This window comes from Felis catus, chromosome X, assembly GCF_018350175.1.
Source record: "Felis catus isolate Fca126 chromosome X, F.catus_Fca126_mat1.0, whole genome shotgun sequence".
In the NCBI taxonomy this organism is placed as follows: Eukaryota; Metazoa; Chordata; class Mammalia; order Carnivora; family Felidae; genus Felis; species Felis catus.
In genome coordinates, this window is record NC_058386.1 from 54,735,756 (window position 1) to 54,754,171 (window position 18,416).

General features: G+C 40.1%; 1 protein-coding gene across 2 annotated transcripts in view; it reads left to right on the forward strand.

The window, feature by feature from the left end:
- Positions 1 to 18,416, forward strand: part of AR (androgen receptor) — a 181,336-nt gene that overhangs the window by 151,922 nt on the left and 10,998 nt on the right. The window contains exons 4-5 of one of the 2 annotated variants that reach the window (XM_004000575.6): positions 10,851 to 11,138; positions 16,919 to 17,063. In XM_004000575.6, coding sequence (XP_004000624.3) covers positions 10,851 to 11,138; positions 16,919 to 17,063 — 433 coding nt within the window. The remainder of the gene's footprint in view (positions 1 to 10,850; positions 11,139 to 16,918; positions 17,064 to 18,416) is intronic. The other variant, XM_045051332.1, reaches the window with a different exon arrangement.

Consider the following 18,416-nt stretch of genomic DNA (forward strand, 5'->3'; position numbering starts at 1 on the left):
GGAAAATGTTATACTTCTCTCTAATTATAGCTCTCAAGCAAACTTGCATGTGGAGAAACCAGAAACTGTATCTCATAATTCCTTCCAACTGAATTATCTGGGACAGCACATACATGTTGTAGTCTGTCTTGGTAAATAATTTTTTTCTAGTCATCAAAATTGATGATTACCCATATCTGGTACTTCAATGAGTATCTTACTTGTAAATTTTCCATTTAAAATCCCTGAGTTTTTAAAGTGTAGTAGGAGCAGAAAGATTTTGTTGTTTACTTTTGCTGTAAGTTCTCTAAAATCCATCAGTTGCTCTTGAGAGAGTAAAATGATGTCATAAGAATTATTTTCTGAAGGCAGTAGGCAGAAAGCTAAGAGTACACAGCACACAATAGGTCATATATACAAAGGCAAGTATTTTCTAAATAAAACAATTCAGAAAAAAATTATTTGAAATAAAATAACTGCTTGTTTGAAAACATTTTACTTTTGATTTAAAAAGATAGCCAACTGCTCAGTTGGTTGAGCATCTGACTTCGGCTCAGATCATGATCTCACAGTTTGTGACTTTGAGCCCTGCATTGGGCTCTCTGTTGTCAGAACAGAGCCTGCTTCAGATCCTCTGTCACCCTCTCTCTCTCTCTGCCCCTCCCCAGCTCATGCTTTTTCTCCCTCTCTCTTTTCCTCTCTCAAAAATAAACATTAAAAAATTTTAAAAGATAGCCAACTGTTTTCACAAATTGTATAATGTGGTCCGTAAGATCACAAAAGCATTTAAGATATTTTCTTATTGAACCAAACTTATACATAGGCAATTTACTTGAGCAAGATGTTTTTTTAGAGAATTTTGCACATCCTTTGGGATCATGTTTATATGATGTAGAACTAAGGGAAAAAAAGTACACAGCCACTCCGAAATCAGTAGAGCCTTCAGATTGTCTATTATTGATAATATTGCCATGACAATAGGTATCTAGGAAGTAAACCAGAAACAGCATCACTACCCTGGATCACACATTTTCTAGAATCAGGTTCCATTTTCCTCAGTCTAGTTAATCCTGGCTGCCCTTTTTAGATATCTTAAGAAATGTGTTTCTTTCCCCTGCTTAAAACCCCATTGGACCAATGGTTCTGTGGCAGAAGTGAAAATTGACATTTCAGCCTTCTAGCAGTCAGCAATCTAAAAAACGTAAGCACAAATCCTGAGGAAATCACCTGCAGAAAATTTGGACGGGCATTTGGAGCTAAGAAGAAAATCTGGATCTTGACCAAGATAAAAGGTCACCCCAGGCTTGCACGGGGTGGTGTGTCATGCTGGCCACGATGAAACTAAAAGAGATTGAAGACTCTCCCCAGGGTGCAAAATGAGGCATGAAAGCTTTGATTAGTGAGCTGTTAGGCACAGAGACAATAATTTCGAAGCATTCCCATCTCCAGGCTGAATAATAATGCTTTTAATATTATGGGATTGTTTGCTGCTGCAAGAAATTCAGAAGACCAAATAGGGAGTCTTTGTTGGGCTCTGAGTAGCTGTAATGAGGCTGTTAAATTCTACTTCCCTTCTCTTCCTCCATATCCTCCACCCTCACCAACTGATTCTTGCCCGCTGTGTACAAAGAGGCACACACAAACATATATATATATATATATATACACTTTAGTATATTTGTCAATAAAGCATAAAAGAGAGGGGGGAAACAACTTTAAGTAGGAATTTTCCATTTTTTCCATCTTGCCTATCTTACAGGTAAGTAGGAAAAGAAAAAAAAACAATCTAAAATTGCAGCCACCCCCTCTCTAAAAATTTTGCATGCTGCCTCTTACATCAGAGGACCTCACTCAAGCATCTGATTATGGGGACTGCTAGATGCAAGCCCATCCTTTAAGTTGCTACATTCAACGGTGTCTCTATTTCATATTAGAAAAATTCCCGGTTGGCAATTGCAAGTGTCTCAGAACAACCAGACACCGAAGAAAGGCTGACCAACTTCATTCAGAAATGAGGGCTCTAGAAGGTTCTAATGGATACCTTGGAAGTACCTGGAATCTGAAGCTTAGGGCCTCTTACCCTTGCTCCTCAAAAAAGACTCCACCATTGGGGCTAGGGGTTAATCTCTTGGTTAATGACTCCCTTCAACGGAACTCATCATTTCCCTACTTCACAGGGATGTTGTGAGGACTAGCTCTAGAAGTAATATCAATTATCTTTCATGTAGTAGTATCATGATTGTTGATTTCTATAATATGACTTGGCATTAGCATAGTGCTTTTTAGTTATTTTGGCTTATATGTGATGGCACTCAGGTGCATGGATGCTGTGAAGCTCTGGCTTGGTTGCTCACTTTCCACAGTGTGCTGCCAGGAAGAAGCTTTGCTAATGGGACTCAAGGTGCTTCCTAGCTGAGGCTCCTATGGCCATTTTTACTTGGTCATTATTCAGCTCATGAGTTTCCCCTTACTTCCATTCTGCTGGACCACTGCCAAGGACTTAGCTTTTAACCTCAGTCTCTATCACTGAGATGAAGGCAGAAGCTGATCCATATAAGTTCAGTAAACAAGGACCAGATTTCTGCTTCTCCTGAAGGAGCAGCTCTAAGAAGCCAGCTGGCCCCTCTCTCCAAACAGACCAGGAGACTAGAGTCAGTTATTTTCTCCTTATTCCCAAAGTCAAGGCGATTCTGTTTTCAGAAGCACATACTCTTAATCCTTTCATAAAGAGGGAGGAAGGCAAAATCTAAAAACTGGTGTCTACTTCTCTTATTTCCTATTGAAGTTATGATGAAGGAGGAAAGTGGATCAGACTGTACCTTTTACTTCTAGCCTTAGTACCCCATAATCCCCCACTACTCATTCACATCATTCACTTGCCTCTCCATCAGGTGTGAGTTCTTATTCTTCTCTCAAGCCAGCCTCCAACTTTGCATTATTCTAAGTGGAGAGACACTTAGAGTTTGTAATATCTTGATATTCTCTGTTTCTGCCCCAAAGACTCCATATTGAAACCAGTTTCCTTCTTGTGGATGTGGAGTCTGTGAGACCAAGGGCAGACAAATATGAGAGTCAGAACTCTTTCTGCCTTGCCTGGGGCCTGCATTTCCCACTCTCCTCCTTCTCCAGTCTCTCTCTACCTTCTCTCTCTCTCTCAATCTCTTCTCACTCTCTCTCTCTCTCTCTCTCTCTCTCTCTCTCTCTCTCTCTCCCCTCGCTCCCTCCCCTGAGTCAGCAACATTCTGGAAAAAAGCCAAGGAAAGACTTCTGGAGGGAGGGGAGTTTGCCACTCCTTGGACAGAATTTGAATCTCTAAGCCAACAAGAGGTTCCCTAATGTGGATTGGAAGACTAATGTAGTTTATTTTTAACTGCTTTCTGTTTGTTTGAACGTTGCATATTTTTGTTAGCAAATTTCCTTAATAAAGCCATTAATACAGCAATGGTATTTTCTTATTTACAACAGACTGACAGAATTAATGCTGTTAACTTTGAGCCTTTTTTTTACTTTTCTCTCTCTCTTTTTTTTCTCTCCTTTGCTTTCCAGGTCATGCTGACCTGTTCAGCTTGGGCTGTTTCACATTTGTTTTTAATGTCAGTTTAAATGTAATTGTAAAAGCATGTATGCTCTAAATTCACATAGTTACTTTTTCCAGTGGAAAAGCCTGGTATGTGAAAACATTTCCAGGCTTTGCAATTTCACATGAGCAGATTTTTGATAATGACTTTGTGCCCCTCACCCAGGATAGCATCTGGAAAGTGACCCCCTTTATTCTGGCTCACTAGTCAGAGAGAGACTTGGGAATAGTTTCTGCCAGATCGTGTGCTTTGGCAAGGATATGCAGCATTGCATATCATTCTATTATTAATTACGTTTACTCCTCCATGAACTAAAAACCATTAGACTAAATAATCCAACATAAACCTTGAAAGATAAAATTTGATATTCTTTTTGCAAGCTATTTCTCTGACTCAAAATTGGGACTTGGAGGAGAATGGAGGCATGGGGGATAGGGCCAAGGAGGCTTCTTGCCTTAGAAAATTTGGTCTGCAATTATTAGTGTATACTTATAGTTGGATGCACCCCTTACTAATCTTTCATTCCATGCCTGCCAAGGACTGGCTCTGTTCCCTGTCTCTTGTCCCTGTCCTACTTATTCCCCACTCACCACTCATCTCCCAACTGCGTCTTCTCCCTATTCACATGCTATTCAGCCTAAAAAAATGGAAAGTGTACCACCCTAGAAGTCTGGGTACCTGAGTCTTTAGTGATCTGCTACTATCCAGCTGTGTGACCTGAGGCAAAACTTGGCCTTTATTCTTCTCATATTTTAAATAGGGATAGGTTTGGATGGGAGAGGAAGGGATAGACAAGATCTGAGGCCTTCAAACATTTTCTTGGCAATGAAACCTTTTCTTCAAACAAAATCTGACGAAGAGTCCCAAATGTAGTTACAAACTAAAGCACTGCTATTCTGGTTTGAAAGAAGGAAGCATGTGTTCAGACCCACTTTGCCTCTTCTCAGAGTCAAGGGATATGTTCAAGGTCATACATCCCATTAGACTCTGAATACCACCACAATAATAAAAAAAAAACCCTTTATTGTAAATAACATTTTAGAACTTTGATATCATCATTGCATTGTGCCTCCTTAAGGTGAATGCATTTTTTTCATCATGTTTCAGTCTTGAAGCAGTCCTTCTGGTGGTGTAGAATCATCCCTCTACTCACAGGCACCACCACAGTGTCTGTATATTCTTAATTAAAAACCTTATTAATTAGGTATTAATACTCCACCTTACAGATGAGGAAATTGAAGTACAGAAAGGCTAGGTCTTTTCCAAAGTCACACAGCTAGTAAGCAGTACAGCCAGGCTTACAATGGATAGTTTGGCTCCAAATTCTTTGCTCATAACTATTGCTTTTTATACATTATATGAGAAAACTAAGTACAAAAGAAGGAAAAAGATGTCCCCAAGGTCATACAGTGAGATCCCCTGACTACAGTCCCAGTAGATGAAAAGATGGCTGGCATGATTTAAGTCAGAGGCCACAAACTGGCTTTCCCCAGGCCAATATTCACTTACAAAATTGTGTTTGCCAAGCACAGTCTTTGTTTAGAAAATTAACATAGATTGCCCCTAGGCAGGGCATCAATTACTTTTCACTGTCCCCAGCCCTGTTTATGTTCACTAGACTATTTTCCTCATTTACATATCTGCCTGACTAGTGAAGATATTTGAGATCATGACCCCTGTATTTAAGCACTGTAATATACAAGCACCTGCACACACACATACTCAAATACATTCATATAAGTATAGCCTAGTCTGGTTTCACAAATAATTTGCAGCCCTGCACCAAACATATCTTTATGTTTACTTAGCACTTAGAATTACACGTAAGATCTGAATTCAGTGTTATAGCCAGTTATATGCAGAAAAAACTCAGTTACTTTTTTTCATCTAATAAATGTGTCATACTCTTCCCTTCTCTGCTGTATTTGGTTATCTTAATCCTTCTGTTCCTTCTTCCCCATGCCCGAGTTAGGTCACCTGCAAGCCATCCACTCCCTACTCTTTAGAAATGGATGGAGAGTAAAGGAGGGCTCACTCATTATGTGCCAAACAGTCTCTCTCATTTCGTTCTCATAAGTGTCCTAAGAATGAGGAAACTGAATCTCAGAAAATCTGAGAGAGCAAAGAGTTCAAAGTTATTAAGCTAGTAATTTACAGAGCTGGGATTTGAACTCAAAATTGTCTGACTCTGAAGCCTCTTATCTTGCCATATACCACACTCCTATAAGGAAAGTGTATTAGCTTTCTATTGCTTCATAAAAAAATCATCACAAATTTAACAACTTCAAACAGTAACTATTTATCAGTTCACAGTTCTGTAAACCAGAAGTCTGACACCGGTTTCTCAGCTCACTGTTTCACAAATATGAAATCAAAGTATTGTCCAGCCTGCACTGTATTCTGGAACTCAGGGCTCTTGACCAAGTTCATTTGATTATGGCAAGATTCAGTTCCTTGCAGTTGTAGAATTAAGGTTCCCCTTTCCTTTCTGGCCATCATACAGAGAGAGGCTGCTCTGAGCTCCTAGAATCTGTTCTTATTCCTTGGCATGTTGATCCCTCCACCTTAAAAGCCAGCAACAGAGACTCTTCCTTATGTTGAATCCCCCTGACTCCATGAAGAACCCAGTCTCTTTTAAGAGTTAATCTGAGTAGGTCAAGCCATCAAAGATAACCAAACTTCAAATTCAGTTCAATTTTGAGCTTAATTACATCTACCTAATCCTTTTACAACAACAAGTAGATTAGTGTTTAACTAAATAACTGGAAAAAGATGTGTATACAACCAGGTATTGAGACTGTTGGGTGCCATCTCAGAAGTCCATCTACCACAGAAAGTGATTTTTTAATCTCACCAGATTTTATGGTGAGATATGAAGAAGAGAAACATCCTTGACCTTAGGGAGAGTGATTCCAGTTTTCTAAACCTTTGGGAACTTAACTTCACTTGCCTTGTCCCTGCCCATGGATAAGAAAGCCTCTATCTTGAGGTGGCAAGGAATTAGGCTGGAACAGCACCTAATGGTCACAGTGGCTATGGAAGCTACACACTAATAACATCTACCTCCCCTTGGGGATACACTGTGGAACCTGAATTGAAAAATCTTTTTCTGGTGCTATTAGAGACAGCCCTCATAGGGGTCTAATACCACCAGTATGAAAAGTGAGTTCTCCATAGGATCCAGACAGCAGGATCCAGACATCATGTCAGGTGCTCCAATCCCCTACAGAGCAAGTTGGGACGGGGAAGTGACTTGCCAGTGGCCCTTTGTTGTCACTGATCTGACCTGAGACTGAAAGACAGGGAAGAGATGCAAAACAGCAAACACCATTAAGACTATCCACCTTTACTATCCCTTTTCTCCTGAATTCACCCTCAATTTAAGTAAACCAGTGGGTCTCTGCCATAATAGGAGTTGGCAGGCCTGTACCTCACATGAAAGAGTTAGATCTGACGCTGGGGCTCAGGTGCAGGAGGAAGGAGGGGTGTGGGGGTGGCCTTCATGGAAGAAAACAAGGCCTTGAGCATTGGGTAACAGCTGAGACTATCAAGCCTCATTGTCCAGCATTCCAAGTCGTCTAGCAACATGCTGGTCTCTGCTGCAGAAAGAGAACAGAGGATCCCCTGGCAGAATGAATGGAATCTGATTTCAATTACGTTCAGTACAGTCACCCTCTTCAGGCAGAGAGGCCAGAACACCTGGTGCAGCTTGGGCCAGTGTGGATGCAAGGACAGCACATTACCCAGGTCTTAGAGGCCAGTGGGAATGCAGCTTCTTTTCCTCAAGCAGATGCCATATAGATCTAGAGGAGGAGGATGTGAAAATACCAGCCAAGTTCTCATTAGCACTATGTAGAGAAGGGGAATTATTTCATGTTGATGGATTCTCCCCAAAGTATCTGCACATACTGCTCTTGCTTGTAATCAGTTTACTTAGGTCCACGAGTCATCACCCCACTGACATCTCTGGTGAGAGAGTTGAGGTGACAGAGCATACTTCACTGATTGCATCAGCACCAATTGCTTTGTCCCTGTACCTTTCAGAAAAGCTCATAGATTCATCAGTATAAAATTTATTTATATTCTTTTCTTCTTTATCAATAGCATGAATAGGGCATGACGAATGAGACAGCTGCCCCAGAAAACAGTCTAGATTCACAGCATTATTCCATAGAACTTTCTGGGATGATGGAAATATTCTATGTCTGTATTGTTGAGCACTTGAAATGTAGCTAGTGAGAATAAGGAGTTATATTTTTAATTTTCTTTAATTCTTTTTTTTTAATATTTTAATTTTTTTTCAACATTTATTTATTTTTGGGACAGAGAGAGACAGAGCATGAACGGGGAGGGGCAGAGAGAGAGGGAGACACAGAATCGGAAACAAGCTCCAGGCTCTGAGCCATCAGCCCAGAGCCTGACGCGGGGCTCGAACTCACGGACCGCGAGATCGTGACCTGGCTGAAGTCGGACGCTTAACCGACTGCGCCACCCAGGCGCCCCTAATTTTCTTTAATTCTAATTAATTTAAATGTAAATCACCACCTGTGGATAGTTACTGTGTTGGACAGTGCATATCTAGAAGAGACTCAGAGAGGCAAGAACTGTGACAAAGTAGAAACAAGTTAGTCAAAAAGAGAGCTGATGTGGCACATAGAACTCTGGATCAGGAATAAAAGCCCTGGTTTTAGTCTTAGCTTTGCCAGTAGGTGATCACTCTTTCTGGACTCAGCCTCCCCATCTTTGACTTGAAAGTTTGGATTAATGTCAGAAGTCTCAAAATGGTAGTTAAGTACTAATTTACCTTTAGAATACAGAGGAGCTCCAGGAAGATTTTTCAATGTTACACTAATGCCTTCTAGGGTTGTGTGTATGTGTGCACGTGCATGTGCATGGCAGGGGCAGGAAGGCCAGTAGCCATTTACTCTTGTTCACCAAAGTTCCTACCATTCTCCTGTGCACACACACACACACACACACACACAGACAAGCACACACCACTCTATTGCCTATGTAGACCCTGAAGGTATTTTGAAGCTGTGGCTCCTGGGTGAGAAGATTTCTGTAGACCTTTCCTACATTGTCATTGTATGTGAATTTTAAGGCCATTATAGTGTCCCAAACCTGTTTCTACTTTGGGCACATGGCTGGAATATTTTCATAGTTTCCTGCCTCTTCCCTTCTGGATTTGATAGTAGTTACTGAAGTTTGAAGTCAAGGGTGAGGATGGAAGTCAGAGGGAATATAAGCCCAGCCCCACCCCTCAACTCTGCTGTTTGGCTAGAAGTAGTGTTCAGGCTTCAGAGACCTTGAGGAAGCATCATGATACAGTAGAAAGAGCATAAGCTTCGTAGTCAGCAAACCAGGTTCAGATTATTGGGTTCCCTTTCTTGATATCTGTGTTTCCTAAGTTTACTCACTCATAAAACAGGGATAGAAAATACTCCTAACTTCCTAGGATCATGTGTAAATAAATTATACAATGTGTTCATGAAGTGAGGCACATAGAAGACCCTGAAAAAATAGTTATCTTTAAACTTAGCAGAAGACCATAGGGGAGGGGGAGGGGGAAAAAGTTACAGAGAGGGAAGGAGGCAAACCATAAGAGACTCTTAAATACCGAGAACAAACTGAGGGTTGACGGGGCGTGGGGGAGAGGTGAAAGTGGGTGATAGGCATTGAGGAGGGCATCTGTTAGGATAAGCACTGGGTGTTGTATGGAAACCAGTCTGACAATAAATTATATTTAATATCAAAAATAAATGAATAAAAACTTAAAAATTAAAATAGTTATCTTCATTTTTGTTAGTTACCTCAGGCATAGAGCTAATAACATCTCTGTCCTATTTCAGATTGGAATGGGGAAGACATGGTCTGACAGCTCCTGAGCTCAAAGCCAGGAACTGCTAGTGATGGGAAAGATGGGGTCTACCTTTAGAAACTGTACCAAGGGAACAGATCCAGGAGGCACTACCAAACTGTGCAGACGCCTACAAGAATCCATGTCAGCAATTGGTTCACCACATGACAAGATATTTTGGGTTCTAGGCCTCTAGATCTGGGAGAAGATGGGCCCATACCTTCTATCTTGTGCCCTTGGTGGAGGTGGGGCATGGGAGTTGACAGTGTGTGTGCATATCTCCTTAATACTGACTGTGCAAGCCCTGCAGAAATGATTGCTGGACAATGTCATCTTGTACTTTGGGTTGATTTTCTAGTCTCACCTGTTATTTTACCCTGAGTTCTCTGTGTTCCTCTTACACCACCAACCCTACCATTTTCTCCTTCTGTATCCTAGTTGTTGATCCAAATGTTTGAACCATCCTTGCATTGACTTACTGAGTTGCACTATGATTGGAGTTTCCAAGACTTATTTTTCTAATTATAACTGAAAGTCAGTTCCAGAAGTCAGTTCTAGATCTTTTTCTATAGGATCCAGAAACATATGAACAACAGGTTTTGTTCTATTTATCCATTTAAATTGAGCGATCAAATTCTCTCTTTTATTTTTTACTTATTATTATTGCTATTTTAAAGGGATTAAACATAAAGTAGCTTATGGTTCTCCCCAGTACAACTGCCTATGCTAGGCCTCAAAGTTATAACCTTTTCAATTACTTATATTTCTGCCAATATAAATGCCAGGGAAAATAAAACAAAATAAACATCAGGACGCCCAAAAACCTCTATCTAAATTGTGTGTGTGCAGGCACAGGGGGAGGTTGGCTCTTCAGATTTGAGTTTGAGATTATTGTTGTTTTAAATAATGCTATTTCTATCATTCTTTCTGATGTCTGCCTCTTAGTATGGCTCCTATTTTACAGAGTATAGAGTCAGGGACATTCTGTTAGTTCTTTGATAATATTGGGGATTTCAGCCCTTTAACTTCTTAATTTCCCCTTTGGTAAAGATGAAAATCAATATGTGTGTTACAGTGTATGTTCAACTATGGGTGTAAACATTTGACAATATCTGAGGCTGTTATAGTGTTCAGTAGGAAATGCTGTAACACAAGAAAATTCCCATTTATTAAATCCAGAGTGGGCCTGAGGAGAAAGCAAGATATGAAATTTTGGATTTAGTAGGGATTTGGAATGATGAATCATTCATTCATTCATTCAATTCATTCAACCAGTGTTTAAACTGAGCACTTGTCCTTAAGGAGTTTAGATTCTGTAACCAGGGAGAATGAGCATACTTATTTTCTTAGCTTAGTCAACTCTTCTAACAGGGTAGTTGAGTTGTGTGTTTGGCCATTGATAATAAATCCAAGTTTCCTTTCCTTCCCAATAGCCCGGAAGCTGAAGAAACTTGGTAATCTGAAACTACAGGAGGAAGGGGAGGCTTCCAATGCCACCAGCCCCACTGAGGAGCCAACCCAGAAGCTGACAGTGTCACACATTGAAGGCTATGAGTGTCAGCCCATCTTTCTGAATGTCCTGGAAGCCATTGAGCCAGGCGTGGTATGTGCTGGACACGACAACAACCAGCCCGACTCCTTTGCAGCCTTGCTCTCTAGCCTTAATGAATTGGGCGAAAGACAACTTGTACATGTGGTCAAGTGGGCCAAGGCCTTGCCTGGTAAGGAAATGGAAACTAGGGGCATGGGATAAGGTAGATCATATTTAGTGAATTGCTCCTATGGGCCAGCACCATGTCTGATCCTTCCCTGCCAATTAACTCATGCAGTACTCACTATAACACTATGGAGGGAAGTGAATGGTATAATTTCCATTTTAAAAATAAGGAAAATTAATAAATCAAGAAGAGCAGCATTATGGAATATTCCATATTCCTCACATCAGCATACAGCAATCACGTTTGCATGTTCAACCCACATATATAGTCAGCGAATGTCCCCATAATCACAGACCATGTGGACACCATAACCTTATATACCTTAAGATATTCTTCTACATGTGCACATACAGGCTCACCTGCAAAGATAGTTTTGAGCCTGACTGATATTCTGTCATCAATATTACCTTTAGGAACTCTTCTAATATAATATGGTAGAAAGAAGGGATTGAGAGTCAGAACACTTAGGTTCTAGTTCTATGTTCAGAACAGTTAGGTTCTACTAACTCATTGTGTGACCCCTTCCCTTTCTGGGTCTCAGTTTCTTCATCTATATTGTGAGAGGAGTAGTTTGGACTAAATTGATGGTTTTCAAATTTTGCTTCAAGGAACTCTTAGTGCTCTTTAAATTATAGTGGGAGGAAATATTAGGTGATAGTGAAAGAAATACAAAATGTCTGTCTACCTTCTGCTTGGTTACCTCCAATGGTGGGGAACTCACTTTCTACCTAGGCCATCTGAGGTTTGAACTGTTCTGTTTATTAGAATATTAGAGCTTGAAGAAACCTCAGAGTTCCTCTATCCAAGGATAAACTTTTCTTTAGCAGCCAAACTCTTTATTTGTTAAAAATATTGTATACAGATCCAAGTAGAGCTGGTTGATTTAAAGCCAGTGCCTCTCACTCACTACCGTGAAATAAGCCTCAGGTCAATCTTACAGAATCTTAGGGCTCCAAGGAACATAGTTTGGAAACCAATGAAGAATAAATACTTTGATGGTTGTCTTCATCCCAAAATTCTATAACTCAAAGATTCGTTTGAAATATGGACAACCTAAATTTGTTATGGAGTCAAAGATTAACATGTGTTCTAAGAAAAACTGCCACTCATATGGAAATTTATGGTGAACAGAGCAGCTTCATTTGTATTACCTGATTTGATCTTCATAACAATCCTATAAAGTAGGGATTCTTTTTCCTATTTTATACATAAAAGCATTAAAGCTCTAAGAAGTGGCATGCTTGGCCTACAGCTACATGGTCAGAAAGTAGTAGGACCAGAACTTGAGCCCAGGTCCCCTCCTAATTCCAAATCTTCTCCTCATCCCACTCTACCCATAGTCTATGTAGTGCCCCTATAGTTCTGAAGCCCTGGGATTTATAGTGAGGGGTCAAAGCCTTATCCAAGCCCACTTGGATGCCCACTTCAAAGCCGCCTTTGAAGACCTTGCATGTTGGCTATCAAACCTCTATTTTTAACTCACAAGGCCCAGTCATACACCTTCCCTGCTTGAGAAGCTGAGGTCGACTAGCCAATACGATCACTGGGAAGAAGACCCAAGGACTCTGGTTGTGTATGCACTGTGCCAAAACAGAGTTCACAAAGGAAGGAAAAAATACAAAAATGAATAAAATAGAAAATTTCTTTAATTCTTATTACTTATTCAGCTGGATGTCTTAATATCACATGTGTAACAGAGAATCATTTTAGTCTTTCCTAGCTCTTGCCAACCACCTAAATTACCCTATTATATAGGAGAGAGAAACTTTTCATAGATGTGATTCCACTTAATCCTCAGAGCAGTCCTGTTAATCATAGAAGCTACTATTTCCATTTCAAATGACAAGGCTCAAAGAGGTTAACTAACTTATTCCATTTTGTTACTTAACAAATTAGAACCAGAATTTGGGCTCACATTCCCTGATTTCTAATTTGATGGTGTTTACAATAAACTAGTGCAAATCATTATGGCAGAATTTGTATGATTCGGAGTCATTGGCTTTCCTCAGCCTAACCCCCATAATCAGAAGCCCTCTCTTTAACATTAACAAGTCTACAAGTCAGTATCAGTTCACCATAGCTCATCCAAGGAAATGATCTCTGACCCTGGGTTTTTTAAAATAGTAGTTCCAAAAGAAGCCAATTACCACATTTATAAGAACTGTTATTATCTATATGATTGATAATTACCTACTAGTTCTAGTTATTTGCTCATTCAACAGATTGCATTACTGTCCTGTGCGAGCCACCATGCTAGGCATCTACTTGAATAAATTTTCTTCTTTTAAGTTTTCTGTGATGGTGATAATATAAGTAAATTGCCTAGGATAGTACCTGGACTTTAATAAATAATAACTATCAATTGAGGGGGGGTGAGTAGATGGTTTTCAGTACATTTGTGATCAGATGCTTCTGATTTGGAATCTTCACTATATACTAGTTGTGTGACCCTGAGCTAATCACATGTCGACATGTACTTTTGTTTTTTCATTTGTAGAGATAGTAGAACAATCACTAACTTGCAAATTGTTAGCAACATTCAGATTAAGTATAAAGAGGACCTAGTACAGTAGCTGAAACCATAGTAGATGCTGTGTAAATGATAGGTCATTATTATGAGGCTTGAATACTGCTTGAATAATACACTGCTTTAACTAAAATCAATTTAAGCTGCCACCAGCCTTGCTTAGAAGCTCCTGCATGGGTCCCAGGGATGAATTATCTTATTTGAAGACCTTAGTTATTGAATGCATTAGCACACCAAAGATTTCCTAGCTGGCTTTTCTTTGGACATGTTCTCCCAGAGTAGATGCGGGACTATAGGTTTCCACTACAGATTGCTAAGAAATTATAGTTGACTAAATTTTATCAAGAAAACAGAATCTCAGTGAAACTACTTCTGCTCCCTAACCTGTTTGGTATGTTTCAAAACTTGAGAATAACTCCTCTTCATTTATCCAGAATAGCCTAATACAATACCAAATAGGTGTTAAGTGAAGGTGTACTGAAGGAAACCTATAGGCTGGAGCTACTGTTTCCTCAAGTCACCCCTTACTTAATAATCATGCTATCTGAGCAGACAACTTCAAAGCCTAAGCATTAGAAAACAGAGTTAGGTATTGTAATCATATTAGACCTATAGGAAAATTAGCCTGCTATGCTGCTTATGTATACACAGTAATTAGGATTGAGTTCTAAGCAGGTCTCACTAGGACCATTAGTATTATTAGTTAGTTAGTATTACAGTCAAACTAAGCTTTCCCTTTTTCCTCCTCTTTGTTAGCTCTCTGGCATTTCAAGGAGTGAAAAAAGCATCACTATTGACAGCTTCCTTAGTACTTGTACAGTTTAATCCTCATTTTCCCTACACATCCTCTTATCCACACACTCAGCAGCCAAGTCTTTGCTTGCTTCCACTCCAGAGGCTCAGGTTTCAAGCTCCAAGGTATGTTCCATGCTCGATCCCTGCTTTTTGTGTCCTACTAGGAAGAGTCAGTATCAAGAGTTCTGTGCTACAGAATGACTTCTGTCAAGAAACACTCTGGGGTCTCAGGTTTCAGCTAGTCTGTCAGCATATCACTACAGTGAAGATAGGATGCTAAGGCCTGGGAGCTAAGATTGCAGTCAATCAATTGAACTGCAATGGTGGTGATATGAGGACTCTAGAATCCCTGATGTCTGGTAGGGTTGGAACAGAGAAGAGAGAAGAAAAGAGGAGAAGAGAAGAGAAGAGAAGAGAAGAGAAGAGAAGAGAAGAGAGAAGGAAGAGGGAGAGGAGAGGAGAGGAGAGGAGAGGAGAGGAGAGGAGAGGAGAGGAGAGAAAAAGGGAAATGGGGTTTTGGGGCGGACAAGGACCAACTAAGCAGAACGACATGTCTACATAGTGTACACTTCAGACCTCGGTCTATGGCTACCAAAAGCTCATGAACTTGGTAGTTCTTGAGTTGTGTCCTTCAGCAGTAGAGTGGAAAAGGCCCTGAAGAGAATTAGAACACCTAGGTTTTAGTCCCAATTCAGCCACACATAGACTATATGACCTTGGGTAAGTCCATTAACTTCTATAGCCCTCAAATTCTTTGTTAGAAAAATGAGTGTCATATTTTCTTCTCTCTAGGGTTATTGTGAGAGTTAAATGAGGTCATCAACAGGAAACTTAGAAACTTTATCTAAATTAATGGAAGCATTCCTAATGAGGTATAGCAAAACACAATTTCTGATAATTCTGGATATTTGGGGGAAAAGAGAATTGAGATACTGGTAGAAGACAAGCTCTGAGGTGATTCTCTAAGCATCTAACTGTCTGGAAACCTCCAGAAGAATATAGCTACATCTGATCTATCTGTGTGGTATTGTGGAAGTAGCATCTAGGAGCTTCTGCTCTCTGAGACTAAGGTAGATAATTTGGAGATCATTGGATTCCCATTTTATAAAATGAAAAAAAAATGGGAATCCTTAGTCCTCTTAATTACTATTAAATCAAATAATAAATGTTAAATGAATATTTCAAAAATGTGTACTCAACTATCTGAACTGTGCTATGTACTAAGGAGAAAACATGAAATAGGGATGGTTCTTGTTTTCAGGAATCTACAAGTCTTGTGGAGGAGATAGATGTGTACTTAAGTAAATTCCAATACTGTGTAATAAGTGTTGTAATTGGGTGGGGCTACACAAAGCTCAGTAAGAAGGTGAAACAAGAATCATTGTCTGCTTAGATGAATTGGAAAAGGCTTCACAGAGGAAGTAGATTTTCAGTGAAAATTTTAAAGATGAGTAGGTATTTATCATATGGAAATCCTAGGGAGGGAGGAATACATTCTAGACAAAGGCAACTGACTATGCAGAGATAGCAGAGATACGGAGGCATGAGAAAGTATGATGTGTTCAGCAAACTAAATTTTTCAGAATAATTAGAAGCTAAATTATGAAAAGATAAGTGGCAAGAAATTAGTCTAAGGAGGCAGGTCATAAAGAACTTATTTGTGTATAATAATGGTAGCAGGGCAGAAATGGTAGAGTAGGGAACTAGCAAAGTCAGATTACTTGTTGAGTACAAAATAATGGACAGGAAGTGAGTCCTAAAGAGGATCAGAGAAAAGATAAAGAGCCTGAAGGTGGTATAGAGAAGGCAGTGGCTGTCAAATGCATTCCAACATATGCTGATATGTAATAATATTCATTTCCCAGGATTGTTAGAAGGGAAAAATAAGTATATATCTGGAAAAGATCTTTGCAAATTGAAAAATGCTGTTCATATAGGAGAAATGATTATTACACTGCATCTTCAGAAAGGCATAGTAATCAAGAGCACAGGCTTTGGAGTCAGACTGCTTGGCTTTGAAATGTAGTCTGCCAGTCACTAGCCTTACAATCTTGGACAAGTTTCTTAACCTTTCTGTGATTCACTTTTACTAATTCACAAGATGGGGCTACTCATAGAACCTAATTTATTGTACTATTTTGAAGAATAAATGAGCTAATATAAGTAATATACTTATAAAAGAGTTCACTCATTGTAAGCAGTGTTAGATTATTCTCTGCCAACTGACAGTACCATATTTTGCCTCCATTATCATCTCATTTGAGTAGCCTGGTGAGGTAGAGAGAGCAAGGAGTATTATCCCCACCATATAGTTTATTCTCCCCCTGTTCCTCAGTATTGATTGTCCCTGGGACTCCTCAGGAGCTGCTAGAGTTTCAGCAATTCTCAGCCCAGCAGATGGCTGGGACTTCACTCAGGCCATCATTGCCCAGTCTGACCACTGCCTCTGCCCCATCTTCAGGCTTCCGCAACTTGCACGTGGATGACCAGATGGCAGTCATTCAGTACTCCTGGATGGGGCTTATGGTGTTTGCCATGGGCTGGCGGTCCTTCACCAATGTCAACTCCAGGATGCTCTACTTTGCCCCTGACCTGGTTTTCAATGAGTAAGTGCTCATGGGCCCAGAACTCACATAAATATAACATCTTTGCCAGATCTTTTGGTGGTGATGATGGTAATGGGGATAATGGTGGGGGTGGCCCATTTGTCCTATAGGTGAGGCAGTAGAGGCTCCAGCCAACCTACCCAATCTGAGGTGGCTTTGCCTTGCTGAAAAGCCACCTAGTAGGAAGCAATGGGGGGGGGGTGCTGGTGCTTAGCCATTCCTTTCCTATCCAAAACCAAGTATCTTGGCCATGGTTATGACCTGCTTTGTAGATTATCTCAACCTCATGTCAAGGCCCCTCTCCTTCACTGTAAAACAACTAGGAAATGGACAAAGGACTCTAGCTGTGAACGCTGAAGTTCCTGTGGTCCCTTTCCTACCACTGAGGGCCAGTCACCATTTGTTGAGCAACTCCTCTGTGCCAGAACTATACTACGCACTTTCAAAATCCTTCCCCATTAAGTCCTCATGATAACCTGATTTCCCCTTTTTACAGATAGTATTTTTTTTAATGGATGGGGAAAATTAGGCTCAACAAAATAAAGTGACTCACCGAAGGCATGTTGGTGGCAGAATTCAAAGTATGTCTGTATAACTCACAGCTTCTATACTGCCTCATGGTGGTAGATGACAAGGAGGAACAGCTCCACCTTTCTCTAGATATGCAACATTGGCTTAGCTACTTCCCTTCTCTTTAAAACAGGTTTAATTCATGCTTGCCCTGCCACTAGCTCTACTTATCTTTCATGAATTAGGCCAAGGGCTCAAATTTTGGAATTATACTTTTCTTAGCTAAAATCTCTGCTCTATAACATCCTGTATCACAGTCTTTGGGTAAGACGTAACTTCTCTGATCTTCAGTTTCCTTGTCTATTAACAAAATATAACTTTCTTAAGTGGCTTGTTATGATGACTAAAAATGGATGTAAAATGCCTGTCCAATAATAGGCAAGAAATAAGAGAAATACCTTTCGGATACTCTTCCCCTAATTGTGATAATCTTCTCTATGTCTGCTGTTTGAAGTCCCTTGATAGCATTGTGCATGGAGCTGACAAAAAAAAAAAAAAAAAAAAAAAAAAAAAAAAAAAAAGCCTTCCCAAGTACCTTGAGCTAGTTTCACCACAGAGAATCCTTTTGGTCAGGGTAGGAGTTGACCTTCCTTCCTCTCCAGCCCTCTAACCCAGAAGAGCCTTAAAATAAAATGTACAGGCTACTGGTTCCTTCCAGTACAGCAAGGCCTTATGGGGCAAAATGAGTATCCCCAGCTGCCCTCTTCCAACCCAGTGAACCCTGGTAGCCAGAAGCTAAGAATAACCATTGGGCTTTTGGCACAACCTGTTTAGAGGTTTCCA